At 37.8% G+C, this 25514-nt stretch overlaps 4 protein-coding genes and 1 long non-coding RNA gene across 9 annotated transcripts; 3 read left to right on the forward strand and 2 right to left on the reverse strand.

The window, feature by feature from the left end:
* Positions 1-269: 269 nt before the first annotated feature.
* Positions 270-1689, reverse strand: LOC119999253. Its single transcript, XM_038846723.1, has 2 exons — positions 802-1689; positions 270-692 (listed from the first exon to the last, which is right to left on the reverse strand). The coding sequence occupies exon 1, from the start codon at positions 1588-1590 to the stop codon at positions 805-807; it is 786 nt and encodes a 261-aa protein (XP_038702651.1). The 5' UTR covers positions 1591-1689; the 3' UTR covers positions 270-692; positions 802-804.
* Positions 1690-2352: 663 nt separating this feature from the next.
* On the forward strand, positions 2353-3732 carry LOC120000591 (anthocyanidin-3-O-glucoside rhamnosyltransferase-like). The gene has a single exon (XM_038848717.1). It carries the CDS (start codon positions 2353-2355, stop codon positions 3730-3732), a length of 1380 nt encoding a protein of 459 aa, XP_038704645.1.
* Positions 3733-4430: 698 nt separating this feature from the next.
* LOC120001069 (phosphatidylinositol/phosphatidylcholine transfer protein SFH9-like) lies at positions 4431-12297 on the reverse strand. Of its 5 annotated transcripts, XR_005468715.1 has the most exons (15): positions 11445-12297; positions 11067-11361; positions 9440-9539; positions 8895-9161; positions 8713-8790; positions 8525-8626; positions 8210-8259; positions 8006-8105; positions 7784-7873; positions 7600-7692; positions 7098-7179; positions 5722-6113; positions 5527-5601; positions 4788-4950; positions 4431-4660 (listed from the first exon to the last, which is right to left on the reverse strand). XR_005468715.1 is itself a non-coding variant. In XM_038849307.1 (14 exons), exons 1-14 carry the CDS (start codon positions 11449-11451, stop codon positions 4894-4896), a joined length of 1785 nt encoding a protein of 594 aa, XP_038705235.1. In that variant the 5' UTR covers positions 11452-12297; the 3' UTR covers positions 4431-4893. The 5 variants fall into 5 exon arrangements, 4 of the variants coding, with proteins under 4 accessions (XP_038705235.1, XP_038705234.1, XP_038705236.1 ...); XM_038849307.1 differs by having other exon boundaries at positions 4431-4947; XM_038849306.1 differs by having other exon boundaries at positions 4431-4950.
* A 4146-nt stretch (positions 12298-16443) lies between these two features.
* Positions 16444-18185, forward strand: LOC119999537 (60S ribosomal protein L13a-4). The gene is made up of 4 exons (XM_038847156.1): positions 16444-16833; positions 17226-17342; positions 17457-17544; positions 17845-18185. Exons 1-4 carry the CDS (start codon positions 16562-16564, stop codon positions 17986-17988), a joined length of 621 nt encoding a protein of 206 aa, XP_038703084.1. The 5' UTR covers positions 16444-16561; the 3' UTR covers positions 17989-18185.
* A 2601-nt stretch (positions 18186-20786) lies between these two features.
* LOC120000188 lies at positions 20787-24635 on the forward strand. Its single transcript, XR_005468584.1, has 4 exons — positions 20787-21138; positions 22397-22833; positions 23507-23712; positions 23795-24635. It is a non-coding gene; the product is annotated as an uncharacterized LOC120000188 (long non-coding RNA).
* Positions 24636-25514: the final 879 nt, after the last annotated feature.

Genomic DNA, 25514 nt, shown 5'->3' on the forward strand with positions numbered 1-25514 from the left:
GGAGGTTTCAGATGTGCAGCAATCAAATATGGCTAGTTTGAAACCATGGCAAAATGCAGTGTCAGAGACCTTTTGAGATTGTAATCTTGCGTGCGCCGGCGTTATCGATCTTTTAACAATGTTGTTTCTTTTGCGTTGCTTCAAACTGCATTTGCAGATTAACCATTTATTTTGGCCAGAAAAAAGAACCAGTTGTGGTCTTTACTGGGTTTGGTTTCTTATCCATGGTGATCCAGATTTGGTCATACAAAAGAAAACTCACTGGCCGGTTAATGCAAAACTAAGTTCAACCAATAAACAAGGATAGCACTACAAATTCAGGCAGTAACTCAACTTACAAAACATGCAAAGAAAAAACACTTGAAGCAACAATGTGAAAAAGGAAAAGGGTATTCAACACAAGCAGCTCTGCCCAAGGGGAAGCCCTTCTAACAGAGACCATAGATAAGTAAGAATTGCGAGGCTATTATGAAATTCTTGGAAAGAAAGAAAATTAGCCAAGCTCCCATTCATTCTTATTGATGGCATCTAGGTTATTCTCCGTCAAGGGTCTCTATATATTTTAGTAGGCTATTTGCTTTGTGCTTATATAGTTCTTGGAATGCCACTCCAGTGGTAGCTCAGACAAACCCAGAGAAAGAACCAGCTTGGTCATCGCCAAGCAGGTTGTGATGTTCCATATTTGCTAAGCACTATGTGGAAAATACATTATTTTCGTTCGGAAACAATCTAGGCTATCAAATTATCAAAGTTCAGAGAAGTAAATAAGAAAGAACAAAAAAATAATTAACAAAATTGCACCTGTCAAAATTGTGATCTCATCTTTATCTCCTCCTCCTCTGTCGCAAAAGCCCTAGCAATGGCGTCCACAATCTTTCGGTTCGAGTTCAAAATCATCTTGATCCGCCTATTCTCCATCGCCATCCTACACCTCTCTGTCTCCCTCATCATCTCCATCTTCCTCTTCTCCACCCCAATTAACCTCTTCGAAAGCCGTCTTATCTCCGTCGCCAATCCGAAATCCACATCCCGTACCTCCTCCTCATCCTCCTCCTCCACTTCCTCCTCCCTTCTCCTCTTCATTGGCACCGTATGCCTCCGCGATATGTAATTGATGCTCCCAGATTTGGTACGAGTGAAATCATCTTCATCTTCTTCGTCTTCTAATTCATCTTCTTCAACTTCTTGCTTTACAAAACTTGGTACGAGAGCGGGAGGGCGCGCAGAGATTGGGAGGGGACCACTTTCGAGAGACTCCATTAGGTAGAAGTACTGCCAGGAGGAGGTAGTTCCGAGGGAGACGCGTTGTCTCTCGGCGCGATAACGCTTTCTGAGCTTCTCCATCTTGTGCCGGCATTGAATGGCAGACTTGGCAGGGTAAGAGTAGTCGTAGCCACATCGGGCGGCGATGGTGACGGCGACTTCCTCCCATTGACCGGACTTGAGCGGCCCTCGCTTGAGGGAGTACCATTTATCCTGGTAAGCCTGTATGAGGTGAACAGTCTCCTGATGAGTCCAGGGAATTGGTTGAGGCTTCTTCCCGGTGATGGCAGAAGGAGAAGGAGAGGGAGAGGAGGAAAGACTGGCCATCGCAAGGAGGTTGAGTTTCTTGTTGAATTCTTGACGTTTATTTTGGGTTGGTGGCGACGGAGGTTGTTGACTTCTTGTGGTTGTTGCCTTCTTGGTGAGGGTACTAAAGTGAGCCAGGTTGGTGCGGGGCGGTTATTCGCCCCGTATCTGGATCCAAAACCGGTATTGTAATTGGAGCCACCCGGGAAAGTAGAGTCCAAAGTTCGTTCAAAAAACCATGTCAAATCGAATCCAAAACTGTAATTGGAGCCACCCGGGAAAGTAGAGTCCAAAGTTCGTTCAAAAAATCATGTCAAATCGAATCAATCATCAAACCGATTGATTGACCGATCATGGTCAAATATATGTTATTAAGAATCGATTGAAAATTCGATCAAAAATTGAAAAAAAAATTTGACAATAATCAATAGAATAGTCTGTTGTAAAAAATTAACAAAAAAAAAGGATTGAAATCAACCATAAACACCCTTACCGAATACGGCGTCACCATGATAGACAAATTAGACATACATATGTCAGGTTTGACCATCAAAAGCCAAGGATTTTTTTCCATAATCGTTGGTATAATTGTCAACTTCTAACATTAATTTCCACATGTTAATTTCAACCCTTTTCACTATTGTATGTGATAAGATCAGGATCCCACCAACCATTCTGCATTTTGGTTTTCCATACATACAGACCAATGAATGAACTGATCAAGACATGCATATATTTCATCGCAAGTACTCACATAGAAGATAGATTTGAAAGTAGTCGAGCATGGCAAAATCAGATCTTCACGCGGTGATGGTCTCACACAGTGCATTTGGTCATATAAGCCCATTTGTACAACTCTCAAACAAACTCTCCCTTCACAGAGTTCGAATTTCTTTCTTAACAGTTGCAGGCAATGTATCTCGTGTCAAATCTCTCCTTACTTCCTCACCAAACATTGAAGTAATTCCTCTGACTCTTCCTCCCATTGAAGGTCTCTCTGCAGACCTTCAGAACACCGCAGACATCAAACCATCAGATCACGGCCTCCTCAGCAATGCAATAGACCTCATGGAACCTCAAGTCCAGAACATTTTGTCCCATCTCAAACCCCATTTCATCTTCTACGATATGTGTCTGTCTTGGGTACCAAAAATAGCATCCGAACTCGGTATCCAACCACTCTGCTTCTCTGTTTTCTCTGCGGTTGCAGCTGCATATTGGACTTATCCTGCCAGGCCCAAGAATCCTTCACTGGAAGATCTCAAAAAACTCCCAAATGGGTTTCCTTCAACTAGCATCACTTCCATCCCCACTTTTCAAGCTCGTGACCTTATGTATGTCTTCACTAGCTTCAATGGACGCCCATCCGTCTTTGACAGATTTGTCGATTCGATTAATTCCTCCACCGCGTTTTTTATCAAGTCTTGCTACGAAATGGAATGGCCTTACTTGGATTTCACGGCGGCCCAATTCAGGAAACCCGTATTTTGTGCCGGCCCACTCGTACCCGACCCGCCATCCGGTATCCTTGAGGAGAAATGGGACACGTGGCTGAGCCAGTTCCCTTCCAAGTCTGTTATTTTCTGTAACTTTGGTAGTGAAACATTCTTGAGTGAAGATCAGATAAGAGAGCTTGTACTGGCCTTGGATCTTACTGGGCTACCATTTTTCCTTGTCTTGAAGTTTCCAGCAGAAGTTAATGGGGAGGCACATGTGAAGCAGGCCATTCCCAATGGGCTTCTGGAGAGAGTGAAGGGCAAAGGGGTTGTTCACATTAAGGGGTGGATCCAACAGCAGCTGATTCTGGGTCATGATAGTGTGGGGTGTTATGTGAATCACTCGGGATATAGTTCTGTGATTGAAGGAATAGTGAGTGAATGTCAATTGGTGTTTTTGCCTTTCAAGGGCGACCAATTCTTGAACGCAAAGTTAATGGCTGGGGACATGAAGGCAGGGGTGGAGGTAAATAGGGGAGATGAAGATGGGTATTTTGGGAAGGAAGATATTGTGGAGGCAATAAAAACAGTGATGATTGATGTTGATAAAGAGCCTGGTGCCTCCATTAGAACAAATAATAAGAAGTGGAGGGAGTTCTTGCTGAATAAAGAGATACAGGATAAGTTTATCACAGACATGGTTGAACAAATGAAAGCTATGGTTTAAAAGGCTTGTGCCCTTTTCTTTGTGTACCAATTCCGTGAAGTGTAAGTAATTTTCAAATTATTATGAATAAAAACACATTTCTTTTAAAATTCCGGCAATATACATTTTATATGTGTTTGTCAGGAGAACTAGAGAAAACCATGACCTCCATTCTCTTACAACTGAGGTACATGTATTCGACAGCCATAAAAGGAATGTTGTTTTTCCTGTAAACTTGTCCTGAGACCTATTCTGTGACAAATGCTGGACGTCCAGCCATACCGGTAAGGCATAGAAACAATCTACAACAATGCTAAATGTCAACATGTTTGACTAGATATATATTCCCATTTAAAACAGTCCATCAATTTATCGGCTTCGGGTGAAACCCTTTGATGGTCGGATCGGACGAGATCTGGACCTTTCGTTCTCAAGTGCCTCCAGGTTAGGTTTTGCTTTGCAATCTCATAAAAATGAATGTGCATTTTTGTTGTTTCGCATTTTACAGCTCATAGCAACAGTAAACAGTAATTTGTATTTGTGTGGTCTTTTTTTTCGGGTTCTCGTGTTCTTCTGGGGTTCTCTTGGTCCCATTTTATGGTTTTCTGGTTGGTTAGTGTACTCCATTTTATGGTTTTCTGGCTGGTTAGTGTACTCCATTTTATGAATGTGCATTTGTGCATTTTATGGAGTACACTCCATTTTATGAATGTGAAAAGGCAGAAGTACACACATGTACTGCTTTCCGATGGATGGGTCAATTCATATTGAATACAAGGGACATCAAGTTCGTAAGCAAAAAACAGCGAAGAAAGGTAACGTTATTTACATGATAAAAAATTGTAAGCCACTGCTTTCTATTCCCTGCCCTAGTGCTATAGATCAAGTTTCATACCCTGGTAAATACAAACTTCTTTTTCTTTGCTGGGTAGAGAATTAACGTCAATCCCTATAGGAGAAACCCAAGGAGACAAATAAGGAATGAAAACATGTCAGTCTCACAGACGGGAGAGGGAGAGAATGGTCTAACTTTCACCTGTGTAACGAATGAATGAGCCACCTCAGTGTCAACCTACCTCAAATATGCCAAGCAATGTGCATCCAGCAGCAACATCCAATTAGGAGTCGATAGGCAATGTCGAACAGCAACTTAAGCAACCTCGTGATACAAATCGATTGGGGTCATCTTCCCTGGGCGAAAGATCTGCAATATCTTGGCCAACAGGAGTTTGTCCCCTGCTTTTGCAAGATTATAAAAGAAATAATACTTAGGCTCACCAACTTTTAAAAGTCTTGCTCTGCAATTAAGCAAAAAAGACTGCAAACATTGAAGCAAGCTCTAACAAGAATGAAACCCTAAAGAAATCACAGATGAAAGAAGTAAACCACTTGGATCTCATATGAACATAACCATAAGAAACCAATCATCTTCTGAATTTTTTGCACAGTTTTATGAAGCCAAGAATGAAGTCATCTCAGATAATCCAGATTCAAAATATACATCCACTGATTTAACAGAAACTAAATAGAGATTTCCTATAGGGAGTGTTTGCTGCATTCATCAGTAACCCTGTTGGCTTAGCAATTTCATAAATGTATAAAGCTCCATATAAACTATTTTTGAGGCCAAATCTATTTCACTGACTCACTGCAGTGAGGGGATGGCCAGAAGAAAATAGTCTAAAGGAACTAGTATAATTAAGTTCAGGTGGTAAACACTGGCCTCTTTCCAAAAGAATGTGTACTTGAAATCTTATTTTGGAATAATGTTCTAATATCTCTAGTTTCTTTATCCAAAGAGCATCAGGAACTTACAATTAATCCACTCTCTTTCAAATTTTCCAATGACTGGGCAAGCTCAATTTGTTTTGAAGTAGTTGCAAGAAGAGCCTGCAAAACTCAAAACCAGTTCCAGTAGCTGGTAACATAGAAGACAATCATAAATAGAAATTTGTGCGAGTATGATGCACTTCAAAGGAACTCCTGGTGAAAGAAAAAGATGGAACTTACTTTCTTTGTCTTCTGTAAGTCTTGTTCTATAGATTTGATGCGACTCAATGATTCACGAAGCATGTCCTCTTTCTCTGGAGGAATTTTTGTAGGCTTGTTAACCAATTCTGTTACCATGGCTTCTAAGTTTTGCAGCCTCTGCCAACATGGATGGAGTGAGTCCTCTTCTACCACTTGTGATACATGTTTTTGAGAACTCGAATCAAGCAACGGGGTGTTCAACTGATTCTCTGAACATCGATCTGCAAGTAGTACTATGAAAAATCTTCGCACCGATGGGAGTAGTATATATACATATGCCGCCAATTTCAGTATGAAGTGAATAAATGAAAATATTGCACGAGAAATGAATGTCGGTAGTCTTCCATGGGTAACTTCACTGATTAAATTATCTGTCAGAATCACCAAATTTAATAACATGTCAACAACTGGGTTGCAGAAGCACAAGTTACCATATTCAGTGAGAAGTTTCACATTGAACAGAAAAACACAGAATGACAAATAGACACTCTTGGTTACGATATTTAAAAACTAATACATCAATGTCCATTGAGGAGCTTTCTTCAGCATACTAATATCTACTAATAATCTAATATCAACTTCCTTCAGTGACTAGTCAAGTTATTTGATACAGAAAAAACTGCTATTGGGTAATCGTTTAAACGCATCGGAGTCGCATTGAGGCAGGCAACATCAGTTCCCCTATTCATAATTGCCCACAATTTTTTCAGCTTATAATTTCTATCAACCATTCGACAGAGTAAGTTTCCACCTACAAAGCATCATTTCAGACAGAATACTTCTAGGAGACAGCCAGAACACTTTCTCTGATGAGCTCGTATCAGGTAGAAGGAAATGCAAATTCAAAGGTAATTACCAATTTTTTCCCAAATAATCAGAAACTAACTGACAGGCCCAGCTTAAGATTTTAAATGGGCTTGGAAGTTCAAACACAACTTGCAACGACCAAACAAAATATTAGCCGATGCTGCCTATACCTGCCTATAGAGTCAAAAAGTACCAGTGACAGTAAATTTCAGTCAGCTAAACTCCATCAAACTCCTCAATAAATATCAACGGTAGCTAAGTTTACAAAGGTGAAAGTCTTAATTGATCAAAGATATGCAGGCATTGCCCTACACGTACATCCCAAATTGTAACTGCTACATCTTACTCCTATGCAAACCTTCATTGCTTCATTGAAACAGTATGCTAGTTACTAATTATGACAAAACAAGGCAACATATACTTGCAAGTTAGTAATTGAAACACGTACAAGTACAAATATACATATTACTCATGAAATCATTTGAAGAATAGGTACTAATGCACAAATTCATAGATCAAGGAATAAGTATTACTGAAAAATCACATACTAGTCAAACTTGTATCCTCAACTCTTAAGGAATCAACAGATTCAACCAGGCTGCTAAGAGACATAGGATCATTCATGATTCCCTGAAAAAGAAATGTACAAAAAAAGATTAAGAATCAAAGAAGTTGACCCAACATGTCAACATGTATGACTGGATATTATCTTTATTCCCATTTAAAACGGTCCATCAAACTAAAACTACACAATCAAACAAATGCAGCAAAAAAAATTTGCAGAGACTATAAGGGATATGATTTTTTGTGCAACTTGCGGCAAGTTCATCCCAAGATATGTTCCAAACAATTTTCTTTCATTTGAAATATTTTATTTAATTGTCCTTGTAAAAGAAACAAATTGTTTCTTGAAGATTAATTAAATTTCAGGTAATAATAAGTTAGAAAGCATTTAGAGAAATTGTTTCAATAATATCTGGTTCAAACAAGTTAAAAAAGAACTTGGGAAAAAAATTAACATATGCGTATATAATTTCCTCAGGAACCTACTTTGTTACGAGCTGGCTTTAACTGCAAGAAGCCTGAAGAATACTTCCTCACATCCGGTCCTGAATCAGCACAAGTTATTTCACCACTCGAAAACTGCATGATGAGGGTAAGTCCTTTTAAACATTATTGAAAACAGGTAGATAACAAAAGGATAAAATCAGTAGTTAACTAGTCAAGAGCTTGCCTTTGAGGGATAAAATTTGATTTCTAGGTCATCAATATCGGACAAGCTTTTCACTTTCCTCATATAAATTGCATCTGCAGAGTGCACCAGCTGCTCATAGAAGATAGATGAACTTAATTTCAAGCAAGAACCACCAAAATCAAGGAATTAACTTGAAGATGACAAATTTTCAGATGTCGTTTAGGAGATTGATTACTAGCAGTATAGTAACTAGGATCATACTTTCATTATCTCTTGATCCTTCCATGGTCCTTTGTCAGATCTGAGGCACCCGCCTTCATTTGTGCACGAGCAAGTTCCACCAAGAAAATCAGGCAGTTGGCTGTTTATAAGGGAAAGTAGCAAGGTGGTTTTTAAGGAAAGAGTTGTAAAAATAATTTTCAAAATATTAACATATTGCAGTGACACTAAACCAGAAAGTCCAACCTTGAGTCAATAAATTCCAGCAGTTTTTGGTGGAATTTGCTGCCCAAAACCTGTGGAAGAATAAAACGACACTTTTTATGAGTTAATAAAGCAGAATAACATAAAATAAAGTAAATCTACCATGTGTGTACACCCATGGAGTAAATCTACCAAGAGTGTACACCACTGCAATACTCCAGAGGCCAATACCTCCATCCAATGCATGGCTAAGGGGACAGAAAACATTATTTTTCTCCCCCATCCCATTCCTTGGATTTAGATATTGGCCCCTAAAGTATTGAAGGGAGACACAATCCAATTTACAAATACTCTTACCAGTATTTTTGCCATGGTCTTTGGATCAAGAAAGCCTTTGACTGTGTTCCACAGAAGTTTGAATCCACTGCCAGCATTAACAATTAGCATCTGATATAATGTCTGTTGAACACTTGTAAATGTTAGTGACAACCTTAGTTTTAATACTACCAAATACATAGTCAGCTTCTTTAGTTTCATTAATCCACCTCAGGATAGTTGTCACCATCTATCTTCTGAATGCGCATGACGAGATCATGTGCAAACTTGCCAAAGCTCATTAAATTCTGCATAATCAATCAGATAATAAAATAGTAAAGAAAAAGGGCGGGAATGTTGTAAAAAGTTGCATGTGTGAATTGACGCATATACTAATTATGCTCCAACTTACCAACCCATGCACATCCAATATGGTAATAGTAGAATCTATGTGCCTCTTGGCAGCAATAGAACAGGCTGGGAACCTTTCAGCAAAAACCTTTTCAAACCCTTGAATGTGATATTTTAAAAACCTGTCCACTGTGGTGACACTCATCAACTTGCTCGGTTCAATTTTGCCTAGTCTTTCAATATAAACAGGTCGACCTCCTTTGTCTACGCCATGGTAACCATGAGGATAATAGCGTTGAACTTCTTCATATTCTTCATAAATGAAATCCTAGACATGCATTATATCATATAGTACCAGATTCATTAGAAAAGGAACCAGCTAATCCAAATTATTAGAAACAAGGAAAAAATTGACAAGATAAAACTTTCAGCCACAATGACCAAGTTTCAATCAAACTAAGACTAGATGCCTTTGTTGCTGATTCTCAGTCCGTGGCCTAGCTGAGTCTTGGTCTCCATGCATCAGATAATTATCCCTCAATGGCCTTTCTAATTAGTAATTTCTCAATAACAAAACCAAAAAAATGATGTCATGTTCACAATTACCTGTGAGATAGAATCTACTCCATTCTCTTTTCTCCAGTTAAGCATTTCTGCCCACATCTGGACTGTCTTATCAAGGTCAAACTTCCTTGCCTTAAGAAATCTGCAGCAACAAAATCCCAGACATATACAGATCAGCCATAATGATATTAAAAGATATAAAGAAGCAAAATTGTATAATGAATTATTCTGACAAATTTTGACATGCTTAAGACATGGAAAGCTTCTTGACAGTAGAATCATGCAGACACTAAGGAAAATATGGCCACTGTCAAAGAGATTTCTAACATTGCAAGTTTGAAGCTTCGGCTATCGATCTTAAATTCTGAAAGTTGTGTCATAATGTCGTGTTCATTAAATCAAAAGTAATTGGATCTTCGGAATGGTAGCAGAGGTATGATTAGTTAAACACATGTTTTGAATTTTTCTGTGGATCTATTAATCTATTTAGAGTTTCCTTCGTTCTTTCTGTTTTTCAATGCTAGGTGAGGGTTGGAGTTTTCAAGTAGTTCATAATAGCTTCCTCAATCTCTACAATGGAGATGACCATTCCATAGAATTCACCCAGCAATATTTGGGCCTTGAACCTCCCACTGGAATTTGTAAATTCAAACTATGGAGATTTCCCAACAGGTACTAGGTGCTTATCCAATATCCAGTCATTTTCAGAAGCAGAAGTCCTAGACAAGTCACAACAATTGAGTCTATCAAGGTTTAATAAAATCCCCCTGATAATAACATTCAAATTAATATTTATACCATTTATAAATCACAAGTTCAGTGAATGGTATTGTTCTGAAATTTCTAATTTGCTTGAGGCATGATTGCCCATCTTCCCTCTCACTCCTTCCCATGCTTAACCCAAAATCTAAAACCAGGGAAAGATATACACGCACGCACACCATATATGTTGAGAAGTTCTTGTATGATCCTAAACTAGGATATGACAACCCACCCCCAATAACCATTTTTGCTACCTACTGAACAATCCACACAACCTCCACAAGGGCATACAAAAACTATATTCCAATAAAACGATATGAAGACGGAAAACCATAGCTCATTCCTATATGGTTAGATTAAAACATAACTACCCATGCATTCAAGAAGCATTTAAACATACTTCTTCCCAAACTTCAAAAAATCCGACTTTTATTAAAATGGCCAGATGCTAATCAATCTTCTCCTGCAAGTTGCCCTGCATAAGGATCTACCACGCACTTTTACCATTCTGATACTAACTTCACTCCTGAAAACCTCCTAATACAAAAAGATTAAATAGTCTGAAGCAGCATGACCCTAATTAATGCACTAGAATATAATTTCAAGGAAATTACCTCACAATTTAAATTTCCAAGTCTAGCAAACAACACAGCCTAGAGCTAATATTACTATGTATAACATCAACATTGGATAACTGTCACAATTTGCGCATATATAGTGCACTAGAATATAATTTCAAGGAAATTACCTCACAATTTAAATTTCCAAGTCTAGCAAACAACACAGCCTAGAGCTAATATTACTACCTATAACATCAACATTGGATAACTTTCACCATTTGAGCATATATAGTTCGTACTTGTACTTCAATGTCACAATTTGAGAGTTGAACCCTAAACTCGATTACCTTAACATAGTGTGGTAATCATCATGGTGAGCTGGGAGGAGATCCTTCGATATCAATGCCTGGCGAAAAGCATTCACTCCTTTTTCCTCTTCTGCATCTCTTACATTTTCAATTGAAATTGTTGCATATCTACAATCAGCAGTGCGCTTGCTATGCTTCTTAAGACTATGAGTGAGTCTTGTGGGCGCATTCATTGCCTTTTGCCGCAGAGATCTCCCCCGAGCTCTCCGTTTATCATCCTCAGAGGTCTCAATATCGAAGCTTCTCTCATTTTCCAGAGATGAGATTGTCTCTCCTATTGTAAATCGTTATACATGTCAATATTAATCGCTCTGATCTCGATTCCACGCGAATTATGCAAATATTACGTGAATTTACCTGGCATTGTAGGCAAATGCGTGCAATATCAATCTTGATTATACCTGAATCAACAAAGAGGGAAATATTCAAAAATCTTTGAACATATTAGCAATGCCAAATCTCGTTGATCTTTCAAAGCTTCGGCGAAAGCTGATAGCTGCTGATGAAGACAAAATCGATCAAGGATCCACGCACAAGTCCGACGATGACAGAACTCGCCTAATCACGCAACAACATAAAAACACGAAATCGAAAGGGAAAGAATAAATAAATAAAACGAATCCGATCAAGAAATTTTGATCGGATCCTTCGACGGCGTTTCCAACAATCGACAATCGGCATATTCCATTCATACCTTGCTAGAAGTTGCATTCACGCGTTTGCAGTTGAGATCACCATATTCACAGAAAACACATGTATGTATGTTATACGTATACGTATACGTATACACACGCGAGTGTAATGATGATATCAGAGGCAATGCAACAGCTTTTTTAGGTTATACGGGGTCACAGAAGGAACAAGCCGTTGCTTTCCAACTACGAAGGTATCGGATTATAATTAAATAATAAAAAGTAAAACTACTTTATAATAATACAGTGGTGGTTCAGGGAGATTGCTTTCAGGTAACGAAGAAGAGAGAAGCGTGTCGTTGTCAAATGCCGTTAAAAAGATGAAAAGGGACGTAGCGTGACACGGCCGCCGTTGGGCTCTCTCAAAGTGGATTGTCATTAACGCCGTCTGTTTGTTGGTTCTTCCGCCTCTGTTGATTGCGCCGAATTTTTTCCAAGCCATAGGTACCGTTAGCAGACGGTCGACGGAGGTTTTTCTGTCTGGAACGGTCGACGGAATTGATTATTACACGGTGTTGTGTCTACGATACGCCGTACGGGCATTCCCATTTAACATGCCAGAAACGGAAGTTCTTCGTTTTTAAATTAAAAAGAAAAAAAAGTGAATCACGTTGACAAAGACGTGAGGACTGAGAAGAGTCACCGACTGGAGCTTTGCCACGTGGAAGGCGGTGAGGCTTTGTGTGATGCTCGTCCAGAAAGGGTGGGTCAGTCGCAACCTCGTAGTGTTGTCCAGGGTTTCTTATTCATTTAAGCCCTTAACCTCTTTTGTGAAGAAATCAAAATTTTTTAAAAAAAATTGCTAGCATGGAAAGTGTGGATTAATGTTATCTGAAACAAAACCAATTTTTATCTAAATCAGATCAGGAGACAGGAGATGGAAATTGGGGTATGTTGGCAAATTTGTAACATATTGCTAAACAAATAGGTACAATAAGTAGATGGTTACAATCCTTTCATCTCTCAAAAAAACATGGTTACAATACTTTCATCAAAAATTCCCAAAATATGAATTTAGATTCGAGATCTAACTTAACACACCCTTAAGAATGCAATTTCGATCAATAAGAGGTGACTCAATTGGTAATCGACTGGGTTAGGCATATGTATGTTTAAGGTTCAATTTCAATATGAAACATATTTCTCAACTGTATTTCAAAAAAAGAATGCAATTTCAAAAAGCGCAACCATCTAACCTAGATCTAGGTTCGTGTTTGAAATCATATGGAGTTAACCCCTAGCACAAGTACAAGAAAATTAAATTTAAAAATATATAAACCCTAAATCAAATCTCAAATAAAATAGTTGAACCAAACGATTATATTTTAAACGTATTCATTGGTACCATGTCTTAATGCTATAAAGGTGAACATCGTATTTCTCACCGTCCTTGTTTATAAATATGTTTTATGATATGATATTATATAATTATGTTTTCATTGTCGACCTCTTGACATTTTTACAAAACAGACAGTCGGCTCCCACGAGCGAATTAAAAAGTTGGATCTACATTAGATCTCACCAGAATCGCACTATTTATGTTCCTGCAAAGAAGTTTGTTAAAATATGAAAAGTGACTATTGTTAGGAGCTATGTTTGAAATTGGGACGGGTGGAACTTTTAATCCATTTTCAAAATGCAAAACACAATGTGTAAACCAAAATCACATTAATAAAAAAAATGAAGATTGAAAGAAATCAAACATGGAGGATAGAGCACTTGACTGTTGTGAGTTGTGTTTGAAATTGGGAGCTTGGGTGGCAGGGTTTACTTGTGGGACCTTGCGTAGTAGGGTGGGTGGTAGGGTTTATAGGTGGTAACTTGTGTAGTAGGGTTTACGGGTGAATAAGAATTTTTTTGGATTGGGAGAAGAGGGTGGGTGATTGGGGTCGGCTTCCCCAATAATATATTAAGCGGGTTGCATCCTCATAAAATTCTTTTTATTTTGCTTTATTCTATCTATTTTATTTTATTAATATCCAAATGAATCCTATATCTACTCGATTTATAAAATCTATAATAATATATAGAGCGGGTAGCGGGAATGAAATACACATAGTTAACTTGGAATCCTATGTCGACTTCTCCGTTCAAAGATTAACACAAACTATAGATAAAGCATACCTAATGCAATGCTGAATTAGTAGATTAAAGAACAAAAATAAGGGTTCACAATATTTTTTTACCAAACTATTTCGAATCACTAATCTCAAATGTCAAATTGTAGGAGGATAAAAAAAATTACAAGCTGAGTCTTCACCATATTTCCTCTTTATGCTAATCCCCTATCATAATCATTATCACCCCATTGTTACCCCACGAATTTTTGATCAAATAGAACTTTTTTTCGTCTCGTTTGCCCAAACCAACAACCAACACAGCATGTCATCCCATGGGTGCTATTTATTCGTTTGCCCAAACCAACCAACAACAGAGCATGTCATCCCATGGGTGCTATTTATATCTTTCCTCTTTATGCTAATCCCCTAGCATAATCATTATCACCCCATTGTTTACCCCATGAATTTTTTATCAAATATAACTCTTTTTCGTCTTGTTTGCCCAAACCAACAACCAACACAACATGTCATCCCATGGGTGTTATTTATTCGTTTGCCCAAACTAACCAACAACACAGTATGTCATCCCATGGGTGCTATTTATATCTTTCCTCTTTATGCTAATCCCCTAGCATAATCATTATCCCCCATTGTTTACCCCATGAATTTTTGATCAAATAGAACTCTTGTTCGTCTCGTTTGCCCAAACCAACAACCAACACAGCATGTCATCTCATGGGTACTATTTATATCTTTCCTCTTTATGCTAATCCCCTGGCATAATCATTATTACCCCATTGTTTATCTCATGAATTTTTGATCAAATAGAACTCTTTTTGTCTCGTTTGCCCAAACCAACAACCAACACAACATGTCATCCCATTGGTGCTATTTATTCTTTTGGAGAAGGGATCTCGTAAATTCCCACCTAAAATTAATACAATATCAACATGCACAAATTATATAAAATCAAAAAAATTATTTCATTCTAAATATTACCCCTCTAAATGCTCTAAAATCAAGAAAAACTAGCATAGAGGCACAGATTGGTTGATGTTTTCGTAGTCTTAAGATTGTTTCGTCTTTCGCAACTTTAGTGAAACCACTAATTGTCACACATGACTGTAAAATTTTAAGAAAAATGTAAATAATAAGGTTATTAAAAAAATTTAATTAATAAATTAAAATCGAGAAAAACTATCATAGAGGCACAAATTGTTGTTTTTGTGTGTGGAGTAACATTGGGCTTTGGACTTGCATGTGGGGCTGAAGAAATTGGGTTGGACTTGAGTGGTAGTGGAGGCTTTGTGGAGAGGATGAGAATTGTTTTGGTTGGGAAAAGAGGGTGAGTGATGGGCTTCTGATGGACTGAATATTTTAGGGGTGGCTTGAAAAGCTCAATAATATATAGAGCGGGTTGCAGCCTCATAAAATTCTTTTTATTTTTCTTTAATCTATCTATTTTTATTTTGTTAATATCCAAATGAATCATACATCGACTCCATTTATAGAGTCTATAATAATATATAGTAGAGTCTATAATAATATATAGAGCGGGTAGTGAGAGTCAAATACGCATGGTTAGTTTGGAATTCTATGTCGACTTCCCCGTTCAAAAATCATCACAAACAATAGATAGAGCATAACTAAGGCAATGTTGAATTAGTAGATATTAAAGAATAAAAATAAGGGTTCACAACATTTTTTCTTACAAAAGATAACAAAAATTACAATGCGAGTTTTCACCGTCTTTCCTTTTTAGGCTCATCCCCTAACATAACCATTTATCGCCCCATTCTTTACCTCAAGAAATTTTGTTCAAATAGAACTCTTTTCCGTGTCGTTTGCCTAGATCAACCAACAATATGGCATGTGATCGCTTGAGTGTTATTTCTTATTTTGGAGAAGGGATCTCATAAATTCCCACCTAAAAATAATACAATAGCAACATGCACAAAGTATAAAAAAAAATTTATTTCATTCTAAATATTACCCCTCTAAATGATCTAAAATCGAGAAAAACTACCAGCACAGATTGGTTGATGTTTACATAGTCTCATGATTGCTTCCTCTTTCGCAACTTTAGTGAAACCACTAATTGTGACACGTGCTTGTAAAATTTTAAGAAAAAATGTAAAAAATCAGGTTATTAAAAAAACTAATAAATTAAAATTATTTTTTGAAAAAACTTATCTCAATATTTAATGTCATTGGTTGGGTCTCGGGTCAGCCCAAAGTTGACCCGAGGTGTTGGGTTTTCCACCGGACCTCAAAAATGGAGTCCAGGCCAGCCCGAGGCTTAGGGTAGGATTGTTAAGACCCGATATAATTTTGAACCTGGGCTGGACCTAGGCATACCGGTCAAATGGTGATCCCAAATTATTTTGCTGATTAAATGTTGTCAAATGTCATTTGAGAAAAAAAATAATCTAAATTGTAAGATTTGTAACTCTTTTCGAAAGGTCGACTTACCTGTGAAATAGTGGGCCAAGCCGTCCTATCTCAGGACGTAATTGGGCTGTACCTAAAAACAAAATTTGGGCTGCATTTTTGCGAGACCGATCCATACAAATTACACATACCCAAAACCCCCACCCCGTCACTCACTGACTAGGGTCAGAAACCCTAGCCCCCATTTTCTCTATTATATAGTCTTTCGTGACTTTCAAAGAACCAAGCAAAGGCAGTCCCTCGCGGCGGGTGAGAGCGAGCAGGGAAAAAAATGGTGTCGGGGTCTGGGATCTGCGCTAAAGTAGTCGTGGTAGATGCAAGGAACCACATGCTGGGACGATTGGCGTCCATCGTGGCAAAGGAGTTGCTGAATGGGCAGAAGGTGGTGGTTGTCAGGTGCGAGGAAATTTGCATGTCCGGTGGACTTGTAAGGCAGAAGATGAAGTACTTGAGGTTCCTTCGCAAACGTATGAATACCAAGCCCTCTCATGGCCCCATCCACTTCCGCGCCCCTTCCAAGATCTTCTGGCGCACCATCCGCGGGTTTGTTCCCTTTTTTTCCTAATTCTCTTGTTTTTGTTAATGGTAAATACGATGCAGATTTTGAGATTCTGCCATTCTTATCGTAAGTTGAATAGCTGACGTTGAGCAGCTACTCACTTGAACATATGAACTATAAGATTATTGTTAATCAGTACTTATTAGCCATCTTGAAGTCAGTTTTTCATTTTGTAATTTTATCTTTAATCGAAGGAGATGGATCTTTAACTTTTTTTTTTTTGGTATGGTGATACTTGGCGTCTGATTTTACACTTGCATTAACTTAGTTGTATTGTCATATCTAGACGTTCAGGAGTTTTGTTATATACCATGGTTCTGTTTGACTGGTTTCTGAATAGATATATGTCTGGTTTACTAGTGTTCCTTTTTGGCAGAATGATTCCACACAAGACTAAGCGTGGAGAGGCTGCACTTGCCCGGCTGAAGGCCTATGAGGGTGTCCCTCCACCATATGACAAGATTAAGAAGATGGTCATTCCTGATGCTCTGAAGTGGGTTTTACTGTTTTTTTTCCACTTATTTTTATATCTACAGCATTTATTGATTATTTTCAGTGCTGTTTTTGTTATGTTAATCATTTATTGCTAATTTGCTATGCTTAATAGGGTATTGAGGCTTCAGAAGGGTCACAAATACTGTTTGTTGGGCCGGCTGTCGTCTGAGGTCGGATGGAACCACTATGAGACCATCAGGGTGAGTTTTGCCTTTAGTTTCTTATTGTTGTGGTGTACATTTGTACAATACTTTACTAGTGTGGAAGAATTGTTTTGTTCCCAAGCTCCTTTGAAATCATTGTAGCCCATGAATGTTGGTTTGTGAATGAAATACATGCGCTCTTTTTAGTAATAGTTTTAGTTTTAGAGTTTTTTAAATTTTTTTTTTTTTAAACTTTCCCTGCTTCTTTAGGAGAAGTATGAGATAATACTCTATGTAAAATTTTTCTTCCTGAGTGAGAATTGGTACTTTTGTGACTGATGATTCTGTTGGCAACAGGAGTTGGAGAACAAGAGAAAGGAGAGGGCGAAGGTTGCATATGACAGGAAGAAGCAGCTGAACAAACTTAGGGTGAAGGCTGAGAAGGCTGCAGAGGAGAAGCTTGGTTCCCAGCTGGAGATACTTGCCCCTGTCAAGTATTGAAGTCTTTAGCTTTTCTAGCTAGTCTCTTACAATTTTGTTGTGGATTTGGCCATAATGAATTCTTTCAAGTTAATTTCTTTTGGAAGCTTTGAATCTGAGTATCTGCTGAGACATAAGAGCTTTTGTTTTACATTTGGGTGTAGTGTGATTTTGTTTAATTGCTTTTGTTGTTTAATGATGTGCTCACTTCGTAGTCATTCTGTGTCTCCATGAGGTTTTGGCTAGTTGACCCTTTTTGGTGAATTGAAAGTTGAAATGATATCTGGAAAAGCCAAGTTAAATCTTGAATGGAAAAGAGTTTGCAGACCAGACAATTATGTTTGAAATTTTTTTAAGATTGCCTCTATGACTTGGTGAAAGAAAGTGCTTTGGTAAACCATAAGATTTGGTCTGCTAATCGTTGATTTCGTACGCGAACTACTCTTCTCAACATCAATACCTTTTTGCTCTTCATGTTAGACTTATACCTTTCGTTTGCTGTTCCCTAATGGAGGTTGGCTTGTGGGGACTGCTTGGAAATGATATTTTGAGTTGGGTCTTTTGATTGTTTGGCAATGCTTTAGAGCATAGTTTTTAAACCCGACCCGCGTGTCGAACCGTCAAGGTTGAAGGGTCAAGGGTTTCGAGGTTCAAACGTTACGATGGAGGTTGAACCGCGGGTTTTTAATAAATAATAAAATAATAAAAAATTATAATTTAATAGTTATATACTGTATAACTATATACTATATCGCAAGTTAGAGGAGCATACCTGTACAATTCAGCCATAATTTTTCTGCAAAAATTTACTAAATTTTATAGCAATAAGCAAATCAAATAAACAATTCATAAACCAAACACAAAATTCAAATTCATTAACAAAAATAAAATATTTTTGTGTCCATTGAAGGTAAATTACATATTTGACCTCACAATTCATTAACAAAAATAAAATATTCTTTGTTTTTAAGTCATTTTACAAAACTTGCGGGTTTTCTTTTAATCCGTCGGGTCACGGGTTGCCGGGTTTCACGGGTTGACCCGCGGTTTGACACGGGTTGATGCACAAACGGTCTTTTTCCAACAAAAAACCAGGGAGACCGTCGGTTCGCGGGTTTCACAGTCCGACCGACGGGCCGGTCCGGGTTTAAAAACTATGCTTTAGAGTGCCCTTTCTTCCCGAATTTGGTTGAGAATACCTGCCAAGGCTTTGATCAAATAATTTCCCTTTCAGTTTAAAAAGGGTATACAAATCATTGTTGCAAAAATCCCTCTAGTCGGTAATCGGGGCTTGTCGATGCGACTAGAGGGTAATCAGGTCACTTAATCGGTGACCCGATTAAGCCCCGACTCTTCGACTAAATACCGACTAGTCGGTGAATCGTGAAGCCAGCTTCGCTCGGACTCGACTAAGACGGATTTCGGAGAATGAGGTCTCAATTGCCCGTCTTCGAACTCGACCAAAGATCTACGACCAAATCAGATTGTAGGTTAGTCTTCCTTCTTGTTCTCTGGAAGATTCTCATTCTCTGTCTTTTCTTGGCTTCCTCCTTGTTCTTCTCTGGAAGCTTCTGGTTCTCTTTGTCTCTTCTTGGCTTCCTTCCCCTTGTTCTTCTCTGGAAGCTTTTGGTTCTCTGGAAGCTTCTGGTTCTCTCCATCAGTGTCGTTCTTCTTGTTCTTTGGAATTTCTTGGCTTCCTTCTGGTTCTCTGTCTCTTCTTGGCTTCTTGTTCTCTGGAAGCTTCTGGTGCTCTCCATTAGTGCCTTTGATCGTTCTTTTTCTATGAATCTTAGGCTTAGATTTATTTGGGTTGTTCAACTTATGTTATAATGTTGGGCTCATCTTGGTTTTATGGGTCAAGTATTTTATTGTAACCCTTAACTTAATATTTTATTATTTAAACTTTGACTAGTATTCAAACTTAATATTTTTTCTTTAAAAAAAAATCTACAACCTTAGAAACGTCTAAACTCAAAAGTCCAAACCTTGTTTTATTAAAACCCTTTTCTTTTAATTTCTTTCTTCAAGAGGCCAGCCACCTCCTTCCTAAGAAATGTCATTTATATTGTGTTTTTACACATATATATGATATGTATTGTGTATATATATATTTTTTAATTAAAAAAAACTCAAAACGATTAATCCCCAACTAGTTCTCGATTAATCCAATTAATCCATAGTTCCCGCGAACCGCCTAGCGATTTTTGCAACCATGATACAAATTTGTTTATGTTACTGTGGCATTCTTCTTGGCATGTATTTTCTGATATTTTATGACTAGAAAATTTTTGGTGATGGACCTTAACCTCAAGTTTGAGGTGAGAGAGTGACCTTGGAATGATGCTAGTATATCATTGTTAGAGTCCAAGTAAAATAATAAACCGATCTGTCTTCCCAAATGATGAAAATAATTGTTTAGTGACTTGGGTCCCTTTCTTTTTTCTCCCCCTTTGTGTCAACATGTATTTTGAGAGAGGAATGTTTTAAAATTTCATTTAAGAGAATTGTAATCCATTGAACTACCATTATATTGTTTGTGGTTGTGCATTTATCAAAACTAGGTCATGATTCCCCAGTGATACTTTTTCAATAGCTTGTATGCATGAAATTGCAACCACGCATTTGGAAGAACCAAAACCAAAAGTGGTTATATTCAATCCAGAAGAAGCAGCTAAAGCATAAAAGAAATTCCTATGGCAATAAAGAGTTACGACTAGGTCTCCAGATAATCATAAAGTAAATGATGCCACTCTCACAAAATACGCCCAGAAAATGTGACAGACATCATGATTCTTAGCTATCAAACACTACAACAAATTGGACCTATAGAAGCGGTTTTTTTGCAGCGATTTTAAAAATGTGTCGCTTAATTTCAAATTGCGACAATTAGGTATGACAATTTTCGAACCGCCGCTATATTGAAATCATTATTCAAAGGCAGGCTTTAACGAAAGTGTTTTACCCTCTCAGAGACCATTATCACTTATCTCGTAGCTGTTTACCTTCTCTCGCCCTCACTCTCTAGCTTGCCGATCTACATCACTTTCTCACTCACTTTGTGGCATTCTCGATCTACATCTCTTGCTCGCTCGATCTAACTCTCTTGCTCGCTCACCCTTTTGCTCACTCGGCTTTCCTCTCTCACACTCGATCTCCTAAAATTTTACTCATGTAATTTTTTGAATTTATCGATTAGGCTATTTTGAATGATTTTTCAGAGAATATATTAGGGTTTTCTTAGGTTTTGTTGCCCTTTTGGTTGAATATTGGTTGCTTTGTGTGCTTTCGATGTGGTTTGTTGGGGTTACGCTGGTGAAGTCATAAAGGTGTATATGTGTGCTGCCGGATCTACCTTCCTTGCTGTTGTTGCTAATATCATAGTAATAGACATATATGTGAGAGAATTAGACAATTGTTGCTCCTCTGGTGTAGTATCCGAAGCACTCGTGTGGCCCTTGTGTCTTTCTCCCCGCCTCTCTGGTTTGGTTCTTAAGATATTGCATGGTTTCCCCACTTAAGATATGATTTGGTCTACTTATTTTTGAACTCTGTTTTGTTGTTCTGGCAGTATACGTGATTGAGTGAAAGGTTAGTGTTTGACTTCTTCAAAACCACAATAATAGCCTAATTAGTTAGTTTTTGTGACTCTTGCACTCATGCACATGATTTTATGGCAGATCTTGAAAGATCAATATAATATCCATGATATTCATTGTAGTGATTAACTGCTATTTTTGGTGTGACCAGTTGATATATTTTTTGGTTCTCTAGTGTTTGTGTGATTTCAGTGGCTCAAGAATTTTGTTTTGTGCTGTAGGGTTTAGTGTTTGTGGCTCAGGAGTGGTGTTGTATTTGGACATTTGGTGCTTCTTGAAAGGTTATTTCCTAACTAAGTATTACTATTTAGTAATAGTTACCGTCGATGCTAAATTTGCACCGAGATAAATAATATGCATAAAGTATAAAGATTCAAGAGAATGACAACAGAATTTACGTGGTTCGGCAACTTGCCTAGGTCCACGGAGTCTGATCTTTTATTAGAGTTGAGTATCGATTTACCTTACAAATGTGGAATGATATGTATTTATAGGTTTGAAATTTGTCAATTGATGCGGTTATGACAATTCTTAAGACAATTTAACTGCCTTTGGTAACCTCTCCTTATAACTGCTTCTGGTAACCGTCGGTAACTGAACTGTTGAATAAATTGCTTCTGGATAAGATTCTTTTGTCTAGGCGCTGTCGATCTTCCAGAACGTACATTCGAAGTGTGTAGTAGTTTGCTCCACAGTTATATTGATTAAAAATGATTGATAAAAATTGAATGGATAAACCACAAAATAATGTTACATATAAAAATGATGTAATTGAATTTCTTGACTTTGCTTTTCTAAATATTCCGCAAAATGGAAAAACCCTTTGTTTGTAGGACGAGATCTGCCATCTTTCAATTTATCAGCATCGATACGCCGATGGCTACACTGGTGAAAACCTTTTGATGGTCGGATGAGATCTGGACCGTCCGTTCCTCATGAACGGTCTAGATCTCCTTCAACGAGATTCTATTTGACCCTCATCTTCGAGCAGCAGGAAGTGGAGCAGGCGTTGAAGCCTTTGGATGGTTCAGGTTTTGCAATTTTTGATTTTTTTTTTCTGCATATTGTTTTCCGATTTTTGTGTGTGCATCTTGTCCAATTTCACACTGCCAGTGCAGCCCATTTTCACACTGGCAGCTGGCACAGTCCAATGTTACTAACACTAACATCAGACTTAAACCCTAACGTCCACGCTAAACCTCACAACACAGCTCCGGTTACAACCCTAGCGTCCTAGACGCTAAACCTCGCAACACAGCTCCGGCTACAGGTTTGTTTTCAATTTTCCTCTTCTTTCAATCTTCATTTTCATAATGTGACTCCATTCTCTTATTGATTGTGGTTTAATCATTGTGTTTGTTGTTTTGCATTGTCGTTGAGTTGTTTCTTTTTTTCCTCTGGGGTCTCTTGGGGTTCTTCTTGGTTTTCTGTTTCTTGACACATGAGAACAACTACAATCAGTCTTATCTTCAACTACAATCAATAGAAAGCAATCAACGCTATGGCTACTTTAGGACAATTCCCGCCTTAGGACCCCTACTGTCACAACAGCTACTACGCATCCCACATCAGAAAATGCTATCGACGAAACAAACCTTTATCAAGCATATCAGCATGACCTGGTACAGAACCGATCTTCACTTTTCTTAATCCGTTACTTATGGATTAGGAAAAGCCTTCTAACAGCAGTTACACAGCCCCTGAATGTCTTAGATAGCTGTAAGTGAAAAAAGGGTACTAAGTAGCTGGGAATGCGGCTAGCTTAGCTAGTTTACTTACTTGTTTGTACTCCCATCTTCAACTACAATCAATTGGTTTTCTCTTTTTGTATTCTTGTCTGTGTTTGTGGTTTCTGTATTGTTTCTGCCTCAGGGTTGTGTTAATACACATGTTGCTTTCACTTCTCATATTTTGTGGTGAATGATACCCGTTGTATTTTGCAGGAAATGGCTTCAACCGAGATTTTTTTGGGTCTTTTTTTTTTGAAATTTTGGTTTTATTTTTAAAATTTAATTACTGTATTAATATGTTTTATACAGTAAATTGGTTTTGTTTAATATTATTTTTTTGGTTTAATGATTGATGTAGTGCGAGTATGAAGTGTGTTATAGATTTGGTATCACTGAAGTCTGCAGGCAAGGTGCTTTTGGTAAGTTAATTAATTCATTTACGCATTTAATATATTATTGCATTTAGTGTATTGCTTATAACTTTTGAAAATGATGTTTTAGGGTGTTGCTGGGCTATGGCAGCTACAACTGCAAATCGAGGCGGCGTAGGTCATATCTAAATCTAAAGAATTTTTTGACAAATTCGGTGTTAGAAAATTCGATCTCAAAATGAACATTTCGGTTCAACAACTAATTGACTATATGGATGTCAAGTTAGACAAAAAATTTGATAAAGTAGGATGTTTTGGGTCGAGTTATAACCGTGCTTATGGATGGATAATGAGAAACGGTATTTGCCTTGACCGGGATTATCCCTACATGGGAACGAGGGATCCTAGTGAGGAGGGAGAAATATTCAGGTATTATCTTTTCCAAAATTAATTTAAATTTGTTGGTTAATTCTTTTAATAACATGATTATTGTTTTTTTTTTTTAAAATTTTACTGCCTATTGTCACAATTAGTAATTTCTCTAAAATTGTGAAAAAAGTAGAAAGTGAGAAAAGAAAGTCCTGGAAAGCCAAGATTTTGAGAAGTCCTGGAACACCTACAACGTCAACCACTCACTGTCAAAACCAACCACCAACACAGCATGCTTTCCATACAAGTAGGGTTTTCTTCTGGAAGAAGGCCTTCATAAATTCCCACCTAGAATAAAAATACCAATGTTAACATATACATAAACAAAATATATAAAATCAAAAAAATATTTTATTGCTGAAATTACCACTTTAAAATGATAAATTGATCAAAAACTTTTATAGTGGCAGTGAGTGGTTGACGTTGTAGGTGTTCCAAGACTTCTTTCTCAAAATCTTGGCTTTCCAGTATTTTTTTCTCACTTTCTACTTTTTTCACAATTTTAGAGAAATTACTAATTGTGACACTAGGCTGTAAAATTTTTTAAAAAAAAGTAATCATGTTATTAAAAGAATCAACCAACAAATTTAAATTACTTTTGGAAAAGATAATACCTGAATATTTCTCCCTCCTCTACTCAGGGCCGGCCCTGCCCTTTTGGTGGCCCTGGGCATATAATTATTTGGAGGCCCTTTATATAAACATAAAATACAACACATGAAATTTTCAAGGTGGAGGAGCAGACAGCAGCCAATGGAGTCACAGACAACACAGCAGTTGATGCGTCGATGGAGTCACATACAGGCATACAGCAGCCGCAGGCCCGCAGATGGTCTTCTACAGCAGACAACATCAGATAAGGATTAAGGGGTGAAGCTGCAATCCGTGTAACCTAGTTTCGAGTTTTGACAGATATGTATATTTATGTATATTTACATATATTTATATTGGGCCCCCCAGATTGGGGGCCCTGGGCGGTCGCCCAGGCCCGCCCTTGCTTAGGGCCGGCCCTGCCTCTACTGGGATCCCTCGTTCCCATGTAGGGATAATCACGGTCAAGACAAATACCGTTTCTCATTATCCATCCATAAGCACGGTTATAACTCGACCCAAAACATCCTACTTTATCAAATTATTTGCCTGGCTTGACATTCATATAGTCAATTAGTTGTTGAACCGAAAGGTGCATTTTGGGATCGAATTTTTTAACATCGAATTTGCCAAAAAATTCTTCTCATCCATTGTAATCATCCTGAATTTAAGAAGCTCGTAAAATGTTTGAAATTCAGCTAAGACAAAATTACTAGAGAACAATAGAAGACAAAATGATAAGTCATGAAGCAAAAGGTAAACCTTGAACTCTTTCTTCTATTCCCTGGTTGATGGATGATTATCACAATGTGATTTGGCCACTCGTCAGC

Source organism: Tripterygium wilfordii, chromosome 6, assembly GCF_013401445.1.
Source record: "Tripterygium wilfordii isolate XIE 37 chromosome 6, ASM1340144v1, whole genome shotgun sequence".
Lineage (NCBI taxonomy): Eukaryota > Viridiplantae > Streptophyta > Magnoliopsida > Celastrales > Celastraceae > Tripterygium > Tripterygium wilfordii.